The 14,766-nt window shown below is 35.3% G+C and overlaps 1 protein-coding gene across 7 annotated transcripts in view; it reads right to left on the reverse strand.

The window, feature by feature from the left end:
* Window positions 1–14,766, reverse strand: part of TXNDC16 (thioredoxin domain containing 16) — a 109,417-nt gene that overhangs the window by 24,027 nt on the left and 70,624 nt on the right. For all 7 annotated transcript variants that reach the window (XM_047738158.1, XM_047738155.1, XM_047738156.1 and 4 more), the window contains 6 exons: window positions 14,518–14,661; window positions 14,006–14,065; window positions 11,683–11,851; window positions 11,212–11,348; window positions 2,452–2,536; window positions 579–717 (listed from right to left, as the gene is read on the reverse strand). In XM_047738158.1, the coding sequence (XP_047594114.1) occupies window positions 579–717; window positions 2,452–2,536; window positions 11,212–11,348; window positions 11,683–11,851; window positions 14,006–14,065; window positions 14,518–14,661 (734 nt within the window). The remainder of the gene's footprint in view (window positions 1–578; window positions 718–2,451; window positions 2,537–11,211; window positions 11,349–11,682; window positions 11,852–14,005; window positions 14,066–14,517; window positions 14,662–14,766) is intronic.

The following is a 14,766-nucleotide window of genomic DNA, read 5'->3' on the forward strand; positions in this document are numbered from 1 at the left end:
CAAAGGAAGCAGTGGAAAAGGCTTTTCATAAGATACTATTTTGTTTAAAACTGTGCAAGTAAGAATACTAGCTAACAGTTGTTGAATGCTCATCAGGGTCCAAATATGACACACAACACCATATACCTGTCTCACTTAGTCTTCACAATTAAGTCTCTGCAGCAGGTGCTACAACCACCTGCATTTTACGCCCGTGGCAAGTGAGGCAGAGAGAAGTTAAGAAAGAGCCAGCAAGGAATCAAGCAAGGATCTGAAGCTGGGTAGTATGACTCTCCAGAATCCATGTGCTTTATATATGCACCAAGTTTCAGCCTAGTTTTAAGTACTTCCTTCAACTGGTCATCAGCTACACTAGTCTTGGCAGTAAAAATAATCCAAAGACATGTCAACTTTTGGCAGTGGACTACAGAAGCTGTGTGCATAATGAGTGAAGACTAAAACAGCAATGAATCTTCAGCTCACAAGACATCATGCCCTGTGCCAACAAAGGCTGGAAAATGGTGTATTAAAACAGACTATTTTTAACTGGTCTAGATTTTCCTATTTTAAATAACATCCGTATTATAAAATATACTCACAAATGTTTCCAGTAATGCATTTGTTATTATTTGAACTATGTCTTGTGCAGGGGAGTTAGCTAATGGAATGCTCTCTGTTTTGCCTTCTTTGTGTCTGGCCAGCAGCAGGGCTGGAAGGGTTGCAGCATATTTATTTGACCTATGGAGAAATGTAGTATTAAGATTTCCAATAAAATATAGCAAGTCATCAAAAACATAAACAATTAGTCCAGGAGGTCAGAGTGGGAAGTAGCAAATGGGGAAGCCCTACTACTAAAGAAAAAAATGAACTCGATTTCCCGGCAAACTTCTCTTCTGTATGAGGCTATCTGAGGAAGTTCAGGAGCCTTGACAACCTAGATTAAAAGAAAGCAACAGATAAAAGCCTAGCCAGATTTTTTTTTCTCTAGACAACTTACCCATCAAGAAAATGTCTAAACAGGATTAGGAATATGCTGCATGGTTATCGACCTTTCTGGACGGCTCACCATACTGCTGAGCAGGAGACAAGCATTTACTAGAAACCTACTATTTTCCAAGCACTCTTTCAGGCACCTCTAGTTTTCATTTAACCCTCAGAACAGCCCTACATGAGACCACTATTACCTGCATTTGATAGAGAAGGACACCAGGACTCAGAGTGATAAATGGCACAGCTAGGCTTCATCAAATTGAGGTGCACCTCATACAAAGTCTATGCTCTCTCCACTGTAACCAAGCCCCAATCTGCCACTTCTTATCACTACTTTTGCTAACAAAAGAGGGGAATCACTAAATTAAATAGAAAAAAAAAAATGCTTGGTGTGAAATGACCAGTGAGATAGTCACATATATATCATGTAAAATCTCAGTTGATGATAAAACAAAGTATAGATGTTATAATACATAAACATTAGTAGAGGGTCCAGTCTTCAAATTACCTGGAAGACTCTCTTAGGTGATCAGTTGGTTATAAATAAAACATGCTCTGAAAACTACTGGCCCACCTCTTAGACCACAGCTAAATGCACAATGACAGCAGAGTATAAGACAGTGGGTGACTTCCTTATGTCAGGTGAATAGGTAGGTCTCATATTTTCTAAAGATCTGGAGTTCAGGATTTACTTGACAAGTTACTGCTTTCATGGATAGAAATATTAATCATGAAGGGCATATGTCACCAGTGTTCAGGATGAAAGACGTAAGCTCAGAAATCACAATTAGGAATATTACAGTCAGGAGGTAAGCAAGACAAATTATTTGGACTTATCAACTCCACTTGCACCTGAAAATAAGCCATTAATGCAGAATATGATGTACATGTATTACTGTATGTATTGAGTATGCATTACTAATCTCCAAATTTTCGATTTAGTCCTTCATTCTGAACCAACTGAAATATCTGGTAGTTCACAGGAGTCCCACACTCTACAAATAAAGCAACTTATGTGGTTAAAAAAAGCACTGATTAAGTGTATGTTTGCAATAACTTAAAATTAGGTGGCACTATCAGGTATAGTTATATCGCCTAAACTGGTGGAAATATGAGAAAATTCTGATATTTATACATACCTTGGTGGCAAATCAATACCCAGACACTCAAGATGTAAAATTCCCAAAACTTTGGTAATTCCAAAGAACCAAAACTGCAGGTAAGAGAACCCAAAGAGGAAAATTTTTATGGAAAGATGAAATAGCATGAATCCAAGGTCACCCCTATGGGGACTCTAGCCTAAAGCAAAAGAATAACTAAAAATTCTAAATATGCAGGTGGTACTTCCCAGATCTTCTTTGAAGAAAATTAAAAATTTAGTTATATTGCTGACCTATTTTCCTTCATCAACTGTGTAAAGACAAACAATATATTATCTTGCAAACTTCTTCCTCTCTAAAATTAGAAGACCAATAAACTTACAGTATTAAAACATCTTCTTCAGAATAAATTCCAGTGATAACATATCCTTTTAGGCAGTTTCCTGCTTCAATGAAATCTTCTTTCGCTATAAATACATAGACAAGACAAAACTCTGAAACCTTTAAAATTATGTGGGCTATATAACTGATGAACAGATTTATAAATGGTTGTAATTTACTATTAATTATAAAGATAAATATTTACAGGTAGATCTTATATAACTTAGTAGTTCTAAAATAAATCTATGTTTTTTTATGACATTTGATTACTAGAGAAATGTAAATTGATATAATGCAATTATGGTTCCCTAAACAAATGTACTCTAAATGTGATTTATCAGATTTATAGCACTCTAATCATACAGAGTTACTGAATATATTTGTTGCTTTTTAATTTGCTCCTAAGGTAATTGAAACAGCCGTCCTACACATAGCCTGGAAAGAGAAGTGTATGTGAAATGATGAACACATTATCCTCCCAAAAATCTAGAAGTGCTTACATGTACAGAAAAAATAGAAGACTAGTAATTCTAGGCCTTTAACAGTATCTATGTTAGGATTCTACAATTATGAGGGATTTGTGTCTTTATATTTCCCCTATTTGCTCTAATGTGTTTTTGTTATCTTTGAGCTTTGTGTATCTGTCTTTTTTCATTTGTTAGGATACAGATAATTTATTATCTGTAATAATAATTTATTACTTATTTGTAAGAAATAATTTATTTCTGTAGCTTTCTGAATATGTTTTCATAAATAAAATTGTATTCTGGATCTAGACTATTTTATGACCAAGAAACAAGTCTGAATTAAACGCTCATAGACTAATGAGAGAACAGAGGTAAACTTATATAAATGACATATTCTTGCAAAGTGAAGGCTAAATGGTAGTGTAGCACTGCATGGAAGGTTCATGGCAGTTCAAACAGAAAACTGAGGATAAAAGAACTGAGTCCTAAAGCACCTAGTACTCTGGACATGCTGAACCCAAAAGTTCTGCACCTAAGTAGTCAATACTGTGCTCATGGTGTGAGCATCAGCACTGTTAGCATCTGGTAACCACAAGGCTGTATTCTTTAAAAAGGATGGATACTTTCCATAAGATTAAGAAACACTGTAGCAAAGCCAATTTACTGAAGTGGCACAGTCAGCCAGTAAGCAGCATTGAGGGCTCATTTATAACCATGAATTTCATGAGAAACCCCATGAAAATATTTTCTTCAGCCTGTGTTACATCAAAGCAGAAAAGATTCATTAAAAAAATTAAACAAAGGGACGCCCGGGTGGCTCAGTCAGTTAAGCATCCAATCCTCGGTTTTAGTTCAGGTCCTGATTTTGGAGTTGTGAGACTGAGGCCTGCATCAGGCTCAGTGCTGGGCATGGAGCCTGCTTAAGATTCTCTCTCTCCCTCTTCCTCTGCCTGCCCCCTCAAAACAAAAACAAAAACAAAAAAGAGAGAGAGAAAGAGAAGAAAAGTAAACAATTAGGACTGACTGCCTGTACTTTCATTTCTAAGAGAAAACAGAACTAAATTCTGGTCAGTAATTGATGATCATTATCTAAAACAATGACATAATGGAATCTGTTTCAGCTTCTTTTTTTTGATAAATAACAGTGGAAAATTATACTATGTCCATATAATTTCGTCATACAGAAGCCTCTCTACTCATGAATATGTTTCTTTTTTAAAAAATATTTATTCATTTAAGAGAGAGAGGCACAAATGGGGGAAAGGGGCAGAGGGAGAAACAGGCTCCCCACTGAGAGGGAGCCCAACATGGGGCCTGATCCCAGGACCCCAAGATCATAACCTGAACCAAAGGAAGACACTTAACCAATGGAGCCACCCAGGCACCCCATGAATATGTTTCTTATTTTTTTTTGAAAGATTTGATTTATTCATTTGACAGAGATCACAGTAGGCAGAGAGGCAGGCAAGGGGCGGGGGAGCAGGCTTCCTGCTGAGCAGAGAGCCCGATGCGGGGCTCGATCCCAGGACCCTGGGATCATGACCTGAGCCGAAGGCAGAGGCTTTAACCCACTGAGCCACCAAGGCACCCCATGAATATGTTTCTTAAAAGGCTCATCATATATCTTGTTACTTCTGCAATGGAAATATTTAAAACTACAGACCTTAATAAATACATATATACATACATACATACTGTAGACCTCAGATACACATCCATTTCCACCAAACAAGACTGTCAGTTTTCCTCTGAACATTTAAAAACCAGACATACTCTCCTCCTTGGTGAAAACTACATAAATGTCAGAATATATTGCAACCCCAAGTATAAGAAAAAAATCATTTAATCTAAATAAGAATGTTCTTAAATCACAATAAATATATTTGGGATATAATATTAATGGTGACCTCCAATATTTAGTTGTGTATCTATAAACATGTTTTAACTGCATAAAATAAATACATTAACTTAGCAATACTGCTTTTTTCCCCACTGTCATGTTACTGAATTGTTACATTTATACACACACACACACATATACACATGCTACACATACATCTATTTTTTTTTAGCTCTACCAACAAGAGTTGAGAAGCAAGAACACTCCAGTAACTAAAAACACTCCTAAAAAAAAAAAAAAAACCACTCCTAATCCCTAGATTTTGGTTTCTAAATTCCATGTCCCACTAAAAGGAACTTAGACTCTTGGTTGAGAAATGGCTGATTCTAGGAATGGGACTGGGAACGTTTTGTACCAAAAGGACACACCCAAAAAATGATGGAAACATGTCAAAAGGACACAGGAGTCCGACTGAAGGGGCGTGACAGCAACTAATTATAACCCACTGAATAAAATAAGGACTCAGGTGTCTATACTGAAAACCAAACAATGAGAAGGAAAAGCTCTACAGTAGTATGTGAAGTATATTAGTACATATATAGAACGACTAGGGAGTTAGAAATTTTCCACTTGGCAACCATCATAGTTCTAGCTCTTTCAAGCAATGGATTCTAAAACTGGAATGCAAAAGTATAATGAGAAACAGGACATTTACAGAGCTTTAAATTCTATCTCCAAAAGATACTTATTAATTACAAAGGGGGGAAAAAAGTATCTTTCAAGTAAAGAAACCTGGCACATACATCATTGGACAGAGGAGACACTTCAGCCCTCATGATATCCACATTAATCTTTAAATCATTAGAATCTACATGAACAATAAACCAATATCTGATATAAAATAAGTGCTCAGTAAATGTTACTAGTTAGCTCTTGTGAATAAAATACATTTGTACATAAAAATTTAGTCAATTCATAACAGCCTTTTATTGTTATACATTTCCTCATTCAATAGATGTTGAAAGTCCAGTAACTATCACATGAATATCTGCAAAAAACAAAAACAACAAAAAGAATAAAATCTAATACCTGACTGAAAAAGTCTGAGAACAATCAATCTAGTGAAATAACAAAAGGCATCCTATCCAGATTACATCATTCAGGTACACTGGAACAATCTCTACGTTGTTTAACATTATACTTTTGACTTATTTTTTAAAGACTTATTCATTTGGGAGGGAGGAAGAGAGGGAGGAAGAGGGAGGACGAAGAGGGAGAGTACAGCTTGAACATGAGCACAGGGAGGGGTGGAAATGGGAGAGAATCTTAAGCTGACTCCCTGCTGAGCACAGAACCCCACTAAGGGTTAGATCTCACAACCCTGAAATCATTATCTGAGTCAAAATCAAGAGTCAGACACTTCACCAACTAAGCCACCCAGGTGCCCCTATACTTTTTTGACTTTTGTTAAGAGATAATTATGTGTAAATCTTATCATTTATATAAATGATCAAAGTATACTGTTCCCTATATCTTTTACATTAAAAGAATTATGAAAAATCCCTCTCAGCATTTACAATCAGGGGAAAGTTTTATATTGCCATTTATTATATAATGATGATAAGAAAGCAAAAATTTCATCTTTCTGTTTCCGATTGCTGCCAGATTGCCTAAGGTTAAGTTTTATGACCAACTGCAGTGTTTTCTAAATGTTCTACACAATTATCCCCTGATCTTTTATGGCTTAACTCTTACTCTTGTTTTAATGATTTTATTGTATTTGTGCTTTTTATTATCTGAAGGCCTTAATTCTTTTTGGAAGGAAGCCCAGAGTAAATAATAGACAACCTCAGGGCACCAAGCACCTGCAATAGCTCAGAAGAAAAAGTCAATGGGTAGAAGCAAAAACATTAGAAAGGCAAAGACAGAGGAGTAAAACACAGACTCATTCACTTCACAATTTTTCATAAAGAGAATACAAATGAAAAAGCTGTCCTCTCTAGGATTTTGCCTTTTAAGACGGGAAGCCACAGAACACGCATTCATATTCTTATTATTTCCTTCTAGTAAGTTCTTTTGGCTTTTATTTTAAAAGATTTTGAAGACAACATAGAGGGGAACAACTGCTAGACAGAAATTTGTAGAAAGCAGAATTTAATAACTAGTTAACAGTATCTGTTATCTACAGATATGATGCTACATGGGGATACTCTTCCCAGAAAAATATCCTTAAAAGATTTTATTCAGAATTTGAAATTCATCTTAAATTAGAGAAAAATAAGGGGGCAGGTTTGCAGGATAAATACAAACAGCTAACCTGTGATGAAAAAAACACTAAAGGTTTTGTTACACAGTCAATTCAAGAAGTTATCCATATGGGAAGGCAAGAGAATAACATTCTAACAATAATACTGGTTAGAAAAATCAAAACAAACCCCTGTGTACCCTTCCTTTACTACTTACTGAAAGCCATTCCTATAAAGCTAGAAAAAATAGAGTCTAAAAATAGAGAAGTTGTGATATTAAAAGAACACTATAGTCTATGATGCTATGTAAAACTAACAATTAATTGCTATAAGTGCTGTTTCAAAGCTGAATGAAAAAACATTAATACGAAATGCACCAAAAATAAGATGAATTAATTGACAGGTGGAAGGATGGACAGATGCACAGGTATGTGCTAAATCAAGTACAAGTTAAATGCCAATAGTAGAATCTAGACGGTAGGTATATGGATGTTCACTATAAAATCTTTCAACTTTGCTGTATGTTTGAAAATTTTCATAATAAAATGTTGGAAATATAAATGCAAAAAAAATTTTGAAAGAGAAATATATAAAGCAAAAATACTGAAGTTCAGTAATACTAATAATTTGAATCAATGATACAAGACTATAGAGGCCCACATAAAGAAAAAAAATGACAGAAGAAATTAAAAGCATTCTCATCTTCCATAGAAGCAGTCAAAAATCATTAAAATGGTCTTTAATTTTATAGATTCTAATATTTTTGTTTGTTTTGTTTTAAAGAATATCTTCTCTATGGGGTGCCTGGCTGGTTTAGTTGTTAAACACCTGCCTTCAGCTCAGGTCATGATCCCAGGGTCCCGGAATTGAGCCCCACATCGGGCTCCCTGCCTGGCAGGAAGCCTGCTTCTCCCTCTCCCACTCCCCCTACTTGTGTTCCCTCTCTCCATGTGTGTCTCTGTCAAATAATAAATAAAATCTTTAAAAAAAAAAAAAAAAAGAACATCTTCTCTGGCTCTGGGGAAAATAAAACCAAAAGAAGCATTCTCCATGTAGACTAAACTAAGTAAAGAAAGCATAAAACAAGCAACAGAAACAAAAATAAGTTTAGACAATATGTATAAATGATTAAAGTTCACCTGGAAGAGCCAACAGGCAAAAAAAAGTAAGAAAATGTATAAAAGACAAACAAAAGAGTTGACCCAATTATATATTTCAACATGTATTATAAAACTAATAGATTAGAGGGTGCGCCTGGGTGGCTCAGTCGGTTAAGCGTCCAACTCTTGATTTCAGCTCAGGTCATGATCTCAGGGTCCTGGGATAGAGCCCCATGTTGGGCTGTGTGCTCAGGACACAGCCACCTTGTCTCTCTCTCCTTCTGCTCCTCACCTTGCTTTCTCTCTCTATCTCTCAAATAAATAAATAAATCTTTTTTAAAAAAATGAATAGATTAGGTATTGACAGGGAAATAAAAGTGAATAAAATAGAAAATATTTAAACAGATACACAGAGACACACACAAATACAGACATGGATTTAATATGGTGATGGTGGCATCAAAAAAAAAAAAAAAAGAAAGAAAAAAGGACAACTGTTAACTATTCAGACAAAATAAAGTTGGCCCCTAACCTCATACCATGCATAAAAATATCCAAATAGTTAAAGACTTAAAAAAGAAAAAAAAAAAATCAAAGAACACAATCAACAGAGTAGAAAGGCATGCTATGGAACAGAAGAAAATATATGCAATTCATATATATTATAAGGGGTTGATTTCCAGAATAAATAAAGAATTCCTGCAACACAACAACAACAGCCTCCTTAAAAAACGAGCATGGGATTTGAATAGACACTTCTCCAAAGAAGAGATATAAATGTCCAACAAGCACATTAAAAGATGCTCAGTATCACTATTTATCAGGAAAGTAAAAATCAAAACCACAATCAAATCAAAACCTCACACCCATGAGCATGGCTAGTATCAAAAAACCAGAAAATAACAATGTTGGAGAGGATGTGGAGAAGTCAGAACACTTGTATACTAGTGGTGGGAATATAAAATGGTACAGCCACTAGGGAAAACAGTATGTTCACCCATGTTCACAGAAGCATTATGCACAATAGCCAAGAGGTGAAAACAACCCAAATGTTAGTCAACAGATGAATGGATAAATAAAATGTTTTACATACATACAATGTAATTTTACTCAGCCCTTAAAAAGAAGGAAATTCCTTTTTTTAAAGATTTATTTATTTTAGGGACGCCTGGGTGGCTCAGTGGGTTAAGCCGCTGCCTTCAGCTCAGGTCATGATCCCGGCGTCCTGGGATCGAGTCCCACATCGGGCTCCTTGTTCTGTAGGGAGCCTGCTTCTCCCTCTGCCTCTGCCTGCCACTCTGTCTGCCTGTGCTCGCTCTCTCTCTCTCTGACAAATAAATAAATAAAATCTTTAAAAAAAAAAAAAAAAGATTTATTTATTTTAAAGAGAGAGAGAAGAGAGAGCAAGAAAGAGAGAGAGAGAGTAGGGAGGGACAGAGGGAAAAAGAGAAACTCTAGCAGATGCCTCTCTAAGCTCAGAGCCTTATCTCACGACCCCAAATCAAGATCTAAGCCCAAACCGAGACTCAGATGCTTAACCAACAGTGCCACCCATAGGCCCCTAAAGGGAAGGAAATTCTGACACATGATAGAACAAGGCTCAATCTTAAAAACATCCTGCTAAGTGAAATAAGCCAGCCAATAAGAGACAAGTCAGACTCACTGAGATATAAAGTAGAATTGAGGCTTTCAGGGGCTAGGGAAATAGGGAAACAGAGAGCTGTTGAACAGGGACAGGGTTTTGGTTTTGCAAAATGAAAAAAATTCTGGAGATTAGCTGTACAACAATGTAAATATATTTGACACTAGTGAACTATATGCTGAATCAGTTAAGGTGGTAAATTTTGTTACATGTATTTTATCAACATTTTAAAAAAAGAAAAATATTCAAAGCAATAAGACAATATAAATTAGTATAAAAAATATAAATTAAAGCAAGAAGAAAATATAGGTGACTATTAACTGATAAGGATGATAGAGATTTTCTATAACTGAAATCAGTGGATAAATCTCAAAATCAATACATTTGAAAACAAATTTTAAACTGCTAAATACAAAATTATTAAAGCTAACAACCAAACTGGGGGGAAATAACTGAAACAAAATAACAAGAATCTAATATCCTTAATACAAAAAAATCTCATAGTAATTCATTAAACAAGCACTATAACCCCATTTTTTAAAAATGAATAACACATACAACACACAGCTTATAGAAAACATAAAGTTATCTTCCTACTGGGAATCTATACCCATTAAATAGTCTAAATTCCACAGATAGATGCATAAATTAAAAAATTCTTTATAGCAAAAAGAAAAAAGTGAAACAACAGATCTTATTTGTTGGTAAACAGTTAAATAAATTATGGTATATGCATCCAAATACATAGCCATGATGATTTTGAAGAATATTAATCATAGGGGAAAAAAGCACCCATGTAATATTAAATTAAAACAGCAAGATACTAACCTAGATACACAGCACTAGCCCAATTACATTAAAATATATACAAATATACAATACATAGTTACACAGAGAAAAGAGGGAAAGAATTATATCAAAATTTAACAACTAAGGGCACCTGGGTGGCTCAGCTGGTTAAGCAACTGCCTCTGGCTCAGGTCATGATCCCAGAGTCCTAGGATCGAGTCCGGCATCGGGCTTCCTGCTCAGCAGGGAGATGGCTTCTCCCTCTGACCCTGTCCCTCATGTTCTCTCTCTCTCAAATAAATAAATAAAATCTTTAAATAAATAAATAAACTTTGGGGCGCCTGAGTGGCTCAGTGGGTTAAGCCTCTGCCTTCGAGCTTGGGTCATGATCCCAGGATCCTGGGACTGAGCCCCACATTGGGCTCTCTGCTCCACGGGGAGCCTGCTTCCACCTCTCTCTCTGCCTGCCTCTCTGCCTACTTGTGACCTCTGTCTGTCAAATAAATAAATAAAATCTTTAAAAAAAAATAAATTTAACAACTAAATAATCTTGGATTTTTTTCCTTCAAGTTTAATTTCAAAATTCTGTAATTTGAGTTCTCTATCATTGAAAAAGATATTAATTCATTTTTTAAAAAACTAGCAATCAAGTTTTTAACTATTACCTAACTCCTTACCTGTTGTCATGTTTGGGCTAAACAGTCCCAGCACTGACACACTAGAGTAGGAGATCAGGTCTTTATGTAATTCCCCACTTAAATACTCTTCTGCTTCTTGGGCCGATGTTATGTACACTGGGCATGAAATCCTGTTGCTGAATGAGTAGATAGCTATATTCAAAATTAATTTTTAAGGATACTTTTCAGGTTGCAAAAAAAATAAAACATACTGACACTGGTGAACACTATATTCCACAGGGTAAATATCTGACAAAATAAAGACAAATACTATTGTAATTTAAAAAAGAAAAAAACCCTCATTAAACACAACCTCGACCTCCCCCAAAGTGAAGGAATAAGCTCTCTTCACCTTCTCCTGTGATCTCATTTCCTTACTCCTTAACCTTTTCAAGGTGTGTCTACAAAGTATGGGAATTAAGTTTATAGACCTCAAAATGTAGAAGTCTTAGGGAGAAGCTGAGTACTCACAGCTGGATAAATTTTAGGAGATCTTCGGTTCCTAACATTCCAGTGTAAGACACCGGGGTCTCACCTTCCTTATACATCTTCACAACAGGAAATTCAGTAACATTTTGCTTAGTACATAAATCAGACCAATCTGCACAGTTCACTCTAGCAAGCAGCATAGTGGATGTGCCTACAACAGCAGGAAATGCACATTTTGTAAATATGAATGTAGAAAACTCAGTTGTGTAGACTTAACAATATTTTTAGCCCGTTCTTTTTTAACCTCTCATCAGCATGAATGGCTTCTACCGGACCCTCTCGTCCCTTAATTTTTGCAATCCCTTCCCCAACTGGCCTATTTTCCCAGCTCCTTTGCTGCTCCACTTTTGGGGCCCTTTTCCATGTTCATCTGCCAGTAGAGTCTAAGATGTCTGCAGTATTACATCCCTGATACCTGATCAATGCATGAATTTCCAAAGGTGTTCCTAATTTAAAGATTTAAAACAAAAAAAACAAACCCAGATTCTCTTAGCTACAGCTACTAGGTACGGGTAGGTATAAAAATTTGATATTTGCTGCCACCTTGTGACTGAGTATAAAATATTCTTCATCGTCTTAGATAAGAAGTGGCTTCTTCCCCACGAAGTCAACATGAAAAGTTATAGGACCCAATGCCCAAAGTATTACAATAGTCTTCCAATTTGGCATAGTATGTATGGGGTAGTAGAGCATACCCATACTATGTGTTTCTACATTAAGCCCCCTGAACTTCTAAAACAGTCCCTTTATCTGATTATCTAATTACTAAAAGGATTGTTACTCATATAGAACGTCCTAAATGAAAAAGGAAATCAAGTCTTGGGTTGGTTATCTGCTTTTTTATTCTACAAACAAATACACTCAGAGTCCTTGCACTGAGGGGCCTGGGAGTCTCTTTATTTGTTCATTAATAGAGAAGAATGTAAAGGAATCTGTTTCCATTTCATTTGGTATTGACAAATGGGCTGGCTTGGGAGATAATTCTATTATTCAGGGACATTATCCTATTATTTATTCATTATGGCTTATATTTTTCCTCCCTTCCTTTTTCCTTCTCCTAAATTTTTGCCAATGAGGCTGGAGAACCTAAAAAAAGAAATTTAAATCTTTCCATAGATTGCAACTAGGAAGGAGAATCTAAAGGAGTAACAGGATTTTTTAAAAATATATTAGGAATTACATTATCTGAGACTTAATTGCCTCTTCACTTGGGTAATGAAGAAATCAGAAGTTGGATCAAATGTGGTTGAGAAATGACCTGAGGAAAAATGGTTCAAAGTGATTTTTAAAATCTCTTATGTTTTTATTACCATAGAACATGTTATATTTAGGACTGACTCTCTGGAATTAATTTCATATACATATATACTATTAGCTCATTCATTTATTCAAGAATTATTAAACCCCAAATATTCTACAATGTAAGTCAATATGCCAGGTCCAGTGAACTAAGTACAAGATATGGTATCTACCCACAAAGAACTTACTAAAAATTGAAAGAACCTGTAAGCTAGTGCCCCAAAAAACTAAATGGTGGATACATTCCTAAAGTAGCTAAAAATAATAAGCTCAATTAATTAGAATAGCTAAGAAAAACAGTAGGAAAAGGCGTATTACAGATATGAAGCATGATGCATTCTTATTCAAATGATTATAAAACATTATCCTAATCCATCATTACCTCTCTCTTATTAACATGCTTCCCTACCTCTCCTTATGTCTTTGCTAGAACGATGGCATAGGTATTTTGAATTCAAGCCCATTTCTTGAATTCAAGTCTATTCCTTGAATTCTTATTTACCTACCCCTGGGATCAGGTTTTCATAGAACAGTTAAAAGACTTTGGCTATTAAGAAATATCCCAGTCCATAAGGAGCTAACTAAACAGCTTTAAGAACACTGAGATCTTAGATGTTTGGTTAGACTGTGAGATTGGGTCTTATCTGTCCCATTTTTGTTTAGGTGTATTTAGTATTCATTTAATATTTAATAGTAACTGGCTCAAGAGTAGGCACTCAATAAATGTTTGCTAAGTGAATTCAGCCAAAATGATTACTGGATTAACTGTGTGGCCACAACTACTTAGTACATAGGCTCTCTACCTACTACTGAAGACAGTTCCATGAAAAGAACCAAGATGAATGCTTCTGAGCATCTCTGAAACTTATGGTTCATTAATGTAATGTTGGAGACACAGATATAAAAAGTGAAATTTTACGTGGTTTTCTTCATCTTTAGCATGATGGCTCTGCAAATAGCTATAGCTTAAAATCAAGAAAATAAGCATGCATACCATATTACATACCTTTTAATTTAATTGCCAAATCGATATAGGACTGCAGAAATGCCATGGATACAGCTTGCCCTACATTAAAATAAAAAATTCAACAGATACTGCAACATGCGTATCTCCAAAGCATCCGCACCTATACATTTACAAACATACTAATTTATAGGGTTTCCCAAAACTGTTATTCCTTCATAAGAAATATTCTAGTATACGGTACCCAATAGTATGCAATCATTTAAGAGGATTCTAAATGCAACTAATTTTCTGCACTCATAGTGCAAGGAAAATAGTTGAAGGGCTTTTTCTTACAGATCCATAAGACTGTTCATATATTAAAAACATCAGCATGAATTGGTAATTTTTCTAAATTAGTAAATTAGTAAATCTTTCAATATGTGCAGTCTAGTTGGGACATATGAACACTATATCATTCTACAACATGCAATATACAGAATGCAAAAATAAAATCCACCCACTTTGAATCCTCTAATACATAATACTCCCTGACTCTGAAGACTCATACTCACAACCAGCATAGAAAAGCACTATGCTATCAGAAGCCACTACTGTCGTGTTAAAAGTCTCTTCTGTCAGTTCCACCGTGAGTTCCAAAGGCAACCGTCTCTTCCTATCTCTGTAAACAGTTTCTGCCACTTCATCATCTTGAATATCTAAAATGTTAAAAAATAAATTAATGTATATTTAAATGCATAACTTATATAAATACAAATTCTACTGTATGACAAGCACTGTGATGGACAGTAGGGAAAACAGTA

The sequence above is a fragment of the Lutra lutra genome, chromosome 7 (assembly GCF_902655055.1).
Source record: "Lutra lutra chromosome 7, mLutLut1.2, whole genome shotgun sequence".
Taxonomy (NCBI): Eukaryota; Metazoa; Chordata; class Mammalia; order Carnivora; family Mustelidae; genus Lutra; species Lutra lutra.